This window comes from Octopus sinensis, linkage group LG2 (genome assembly GCF_006345805.1).
Source record: "Octopus sinensis linkage group LG2, ASM634580v1, whole genome shotgun sequence".
NCBI lineage: Eukaryota > Metazoa > Mollusca > Cephalopoda > Octopoda > Octopodidae > Octopus > Octopus sinensis.
The window spans coordinates 166,007,829-166,013,828 of record NC_042998.1 but is presented as its reverse complement, the minus strand read 5'-3'; the positions used below and the strand labels follow the sequence as shown (position 1 = coordinate 166,013,828).

At 39.8% G+C, this 6,000-nt stretch overlaps 1 protein-coding gene across 1 annotated transcript in view; it reads left to right on the top strand.

The window, feature by feature from the left end:
- Positions 1–1,490: 1,490 nt before the first annotated feature.
- Positions 1,491–6,000, top strand: part of LOC115231171 (actin-related protein 6) — a 33,328-nt gene continuing 28,818 nt past the window's right edge. The window contains exons 1-3 of the mRNA XM_029801252.2: positions 1,491–1,605; positions 2,717–2,834; positions 5,882–5,950. Coding sequence (XP_029657112.1) covers positions 1,535–1,605; positions 2,717–2,834; positions 5,882–5,950 — 258 coding nt within the window. The 5' untranslated portion in view covers positions 1,491–1,534. The remainder of the gene's footprint in view (positions 1,606–2,716; positions 2,835–5,881; positions 5,951–6,000) is intronic.

Genomic DNA, 6,000 nt, shown 5'->3' with positions numbered 1-6,000 from the left:
GCGCTAGCTAGTCGTGACTAGTCGATCCTTACTTTGTGTTTTTGCGTTTTATTTACTTTGCTAGGTAGTCGTTGTAGGATCGACTAGTCACGACTAGCTTGCGCGAGTGCGCGCACTGGGACCACTCTTCTTAAATAGTACCGTGATGTGGAATGTTGTTGGTTGCATGAATAACTGAAGCAAACTTACGAACCTTTAAAGATGCTAATACAAACGCCGGCTGGGAGGAGAGAAGACTGCATCGTGTTAGTAGAAAGTTACTTATGGGTTACCGTGTGAACGTTCAGAATCTGTCTGTCCGAGTACCCAAAGTCATCTGTGCTAAAATCTGAAGCCGTCTGGTCAAATACCGTAGGTCATCTGCCTGTTGAGTTAGGCGCCGAACGGTTAAAACGAGGGTAATTCTTGAACATCTGAGAAGCCATAAGATACCTCGCTGATTGGCCGATTTAGAGATCACTCACGTGAAACAAAGGTGGCTCACTCGTGATGCCTAAGTATCTAGCGGTTAGGGTTCAAATCACTATAGGGTCATTGACACTACACTACCTCCTTTGACTTTGCCATTAAAAAAGAAAGAGAGAGAGAGAGAGAGAAAAGGTTCTAAGCATGGGTGTGTGGTAAGAAGTTTGCTTCCCATCCACATGGTTCCTGGTTCGGTCTCACTGCGTGCCATCTTGGGCTAGAGTCTTTTGCTATAGTCTTGGGCCGGTCAAAGCCTTGTGAGTGGATTTGGTAGATGGAAACTGAAAGAAACCCGTCATATATATATATATATACAGGCGTAGCTTCGGTATATGTACCGAAGTACAGGATACATTTCAAGAAAGTGTTTTTTATATGGGGGGGGGGGGGTTTAGGGGGGTTCTGTTATCTTTAGAAATGTAAACAAAGTCACGTATGTACCTATATCGAAGCATCGCCATATATACATACATGCACATATGTGAGTCTGTGTGTTTGTCTCCAATATTAATTGACGACCGGTGTTGGCGTGTTTACGTCACCATAACTTAGCGGTTGGGCAAAAAATGGATAGAATAAGTACCAAACTTTAGAAAGAAAATCGACCGAAAAAAACTTCAAGGCGGTGCCCTAGAATGGCTGCAGTCTAATGACTCAAACAAGTAAAAGATAAAAAATAAAATATAACCGAAAATAATGGAATGTTGAAAAAGTTTAAAAGGTTGGTTTGCTAGGAATTTAAAAACTTTCTTTAGCATTAGCTCACAAAATAATAGGGAATCATTAAATTAACATAGGTATATTATACTTATTTATTGACTGATCGTGAAAAAAAACAACGTCCGACGAATTTTAAATGTAAATACCTGATCCAGCTATCGTATCGTGTCTGCTGGCGTACACTCGTTTACGACAATTCCCTCCAGATTGGTTATTAATAATAAAAATTACATAAAAAAACTTTAATACGTTTTAAACTCTTCAAATAATTTTAAAAATCTATTTAAACGGTTTTTGTAGACAAAGAGAAATATTATTATTTACGACATTAAGTTTGATTTATGGCACGATGGCGGTAGTTGTTCTAGACAACGGTGCCGGTTTTTCCAAAATAGGATTTTCCACTGACGAACAACCAAGGTAATATCTCCAAAGTACTTCATGCATTTATTTTATTCAGTGCATTACATTTCCCTTTTTTTTTCTCAAACTTGGTATTATATTAATCGAAATTATTTAGAGTTCACTAATTGAAATCCACTCACGTGGCTTCATCGTCTTTTGTTTATATCTACATCTGTCTGTCTATCTATCTATCTATCTATCAATTTATCTATCGCACTCACACGTGAGTGTGTGTGTCTATATATATATATAGGTATATATATATATATATATATATTTTTCTACTACCTGTTAAGACAGACGAATAATATATCGACGCTAAGCTTTGCTCTGTCGCTATTTTAAAGTGTGTTGTGTATTTTTTCGTTTTGTTTACTGTATATTCCTTTCATTTGAGAGAGAGAGATGTATACATATATTGTTCCAGATTTAATGTTATAAACTGTAAACAGTGGCTCTCTTGAAGTTCGAAATATACGATTGTTGTTTTTCTTTGTGAATATAAGGGACATTACTGTAGCTACTTCAGTTAAGGGATTAAACTTTTAAACGTTGTGTCCTTAACGGTATTAGTAATGTCGCGGGTGACTGGGTATTTGTTGTGCAACCAGGTTGAAAAATAACGTTAGTGTCGACCTTTCAATATGCAAATGCCCTAATTTAATTTTTTGAAACAGTGGATCGCGAAGCACATGAAGCTATAAACAATAGCATGTAACTATTGGGTTTCCAAGAAAATGATTTCATGTTTTCGTGAAACTTTATAAGTTCTTATGGCGTCGGTAACGTTGTAATTTTAAGTAAAACTTGTATAAAAGTTTGAAGGAAAATATTGCTGCACATGTTCGAAATGAGATAAGGCAGCGAGATGGCAGAATAGTTAGCACGTCAGACATAACGCTTAGCGGCATTTCGTCTTTTTTTGAGTGCTGAGTTCAGTTTCCGCTGAGGATGACTTTGCCTTTGGGGTCGATGTAATCGACTTACAAACTCCCACGAAATTGCTGGCCTTGTGTTAAAATTTGAAACCAATAGATATAATGAAATTTCTTCCAATTAAATTTTTAATTTTAATGCTATCAGTGTTTTTATTTCCGTTTTAAAATTAATTAATTTGTCATTTCAGGAATGTCCCAAATTGTGTTTCCAAAGCCAAAAATGTACGAACGCGAATATTCATTGGTGACCAGATTGAAGATTGCAAGGACCTGTCTGGACTGTATTACCTTCTTCCATTTCAAAAGGTTTTTATTTTATATTTTTGTCTGAGGATGACATGCCCCCTAGATCATCATCATCATCGTTTAACGTCCGTTATCCATGCTGGCATAGGTTGGACGGTTTAACTGGGGACTGGCAAGCCAGGAGGCTGCACCATGCTCTAGTCTGATCTGGCAAGGTTTCTACAGCTGCATGTCCTTCCTAATGCCAACCACTCTGAGAGAACTTTTTACATGCCACTGGCATGGGAGCCAGTCAGCCTGCACTGGCATTGGCCATGTTCAAATGGTGCTTTTTACGTTCTACAGGCACAGGGAGCCAGTCTGGCGACACTCACATAGGCCTACGCATGAATGGTGGCTTATTGCGTGCCACCAGCACGGGAGCCTGTCAGGTGGCACTGGCTTCAGCCACATCTACAATTTCCATTTGAATTCGATTTGATTGAGATTCCAACTGTGATTTTGATTTTGATTTTACTTGACCCAATAGGTCTCCTCAAGCATGGCGTGTCGCCTGATTATTCAAAGGTACTTTTTGAATAGGCTGGTTATGCAAAACTGGTATAGGTTACAGCTGTGATTTCACTTTACTTGCTGGGTCTTCTTAATCACAGCATATCTCCAGAGGTCTTGGTCTCTTGTCATTGCCTCTATGAAGCCCAACATTTGAAGGTCATGCTTCACCACCTTATCCCATGTCTTCCTGGGTCTCCCTTTTCTATGGGTTTCTTTCACTGTTAGAGTTTAACACTTCTTCACACAGCTTTTCTCATCCATATGCAGCACATGACCATACCAGCACAGTCGTCTCTCTTGTACACCACATCTAATGCTTCTTATGTCCAACATTTCTCTCAGGGCGCTTACAGTCTGTCATGTATGCACACTGACATTATGCATCCAGCGGATCATACTAGCTTCATTTCTTTCAAGCCTGTGTATGTCCTCAACAGTCATGGCCCATGTTTCACTGCCTTGTAGCATGGCAGTTCAGACACATGCATTATACAGTCTACCTTTCACTCTGAGCAAGAGGCCCTTTGTTACCAGCAGAGGTAGGAGCTTTCTAAACTTTGCCCAGGCTATTCTTATTCTAGTGGCAATGTTCTCAGAGCATTGACCCCACTACTGACTTGGTCACCTAGGTAGCAGAAGCTATCAACTACTTCTAGTTTCTACCCCTAGCATGTGATGGAATCTGTTTTCTGAACATCTTCGGTGTTTATTGCCCCTGTGCATCTACCGCACACAAAAACTATCATCCCGGTTAACTTTCCTTTGATGTTGCTGCACCTCTTATGTGTCCATAGCTTACACTGGGTACATCTTATGGAGTTTCTACCTACACCTTTGCTACAGATCGAGCAGGGCCATCTACCTGAAGGGGTTTGTGATTTGTGTGCCTTCCTACTTACTAGGACTTTGGTTTTTGCAACATTGACTCTAAGGTACTTCGATTCTAAACTTTGCTTCCACACCTGAAATTTTTTCTCTAGTTCTGGTAGTGATTCAGAGAGCAAGGTCATCAGCATAGTGAAGCTCCCAGGGACAGCCTGTCTTGAATTCCTCTGTTATTGTCTGAATAAAAGGGGGCTGAGGACTGATCCTTGGTGAACCCCTACTTCTACCTGGAATTCTTCACTAAACTTGTTGCCAACCCTCACCTTACTGACAGCATCCCTGTACAGCTCTTACTAATCACTCGTCTACCCCTAGTTTCTGCATCGCCCACCAAGTCAACAAAAACCAAGTACAGGGGTTTATCTTTGGTTAGGTATTTCTCCTGTAGTTGCCTTACCAGAAATATAGCGTCAGTGGTACTTCTACCTGGCACAAAACCGAACTGCATCTCATCTAGACTGACTCTCTCCCTAATTAGTTGGGCAATGACCTTCTCTGTGACCTTCATCACCTGATCCAGCAGTTTGATACCCCTGTAGTTATTTCTATTTAAAGCATCACCTTTACCTTTGTAGCAGTTGACTATTGTGCTGCTACACCAGTCATTGGGTATGACTCCTTCGTGAACTACCTGATTTACAATATGGGTGATAAGACCATAACCCACACCACCAGATATTTTAAGCATCTCAGCAGTGATTCCTGACGGGCTGGGGGCTTTTACTGACTTTGTATCCTTAATTGCTTTATCTACTATGGTGCTATCGATTCAGGCCCCTCAACTGGGTCAACATTTGGCAGGCTCTCCTCCTCCCATTCATTCTCCACATTCAGCAGCCTTTCATAATGGCATCTCCAAGCCTCTTTCTTTGCAGAATCTTGACATTGATCTTCAATACTTCATCCCATGTCTTCCTGGACCTCCCTCTTCTGCAGGCTCCATCCACTTTAAATGGTTGGCACTTCTGTTTGCAACTGTCTACATCCATATGTATTACATGACCAAACCAACACAGTCTTCTCTCTTGCACACTACATTTAATTCCTCTTATGCTTAGTTTTTCTCTCAATACACTAGGGCTCCGTCGCATATGTATACTGACATTGCACATCCAGTGGAGCATACTTGCATTGTTCCTCTTTAGTCTTCACATGTCTTCTGCATTTACGGCACATGTCTCACTACCATGTAGCATTACTGCTCATATACATTCCTTTCACTCAGAGAGAGAGAGAGAGTCTTTTGGTTGCCATTTCTGCAGAAAAGGATTTGACAAAAGTGCTAAAATGTGAGAGATGAAATATAGTTAAAGTGATTTAAAGAAGAATGACAAGCTTGAGAGGGGGTGACATGAGAAGTTAAAGAGAAGAGTGATGAGAATACTCCCATTCTGTTGTATTCTAGCAAGCTAGTAGTGGAACAATTTTGTAACTTTGCTTTTTAAGCTGATGATATTTTTACTTATGTGAGCCAGTATTTGGAGGTGTAATAGATGATACATCCCACATGTGAAAACAGACATTAAACGATTTTGATGGTGATGATTTCAAATATTATTTTCGTAGATACTAACTTTCCATAATTATGTTTAAAAATATGCAGTTCTATTGGATCATTTAATTCTTTTTTAATTTTGTTTAAATTCCTTTAAATTTTTATTTAACAGGGTTACCTAGTAAACTGGGAGATTGAGAAACAAGTATGGGATTATCTCTTCGGCAAAGATGTTCTGAAGGTGAGCAACTCATTTCTTTACTGATGCTGCTGTTGTAAGCTGTTTCATGG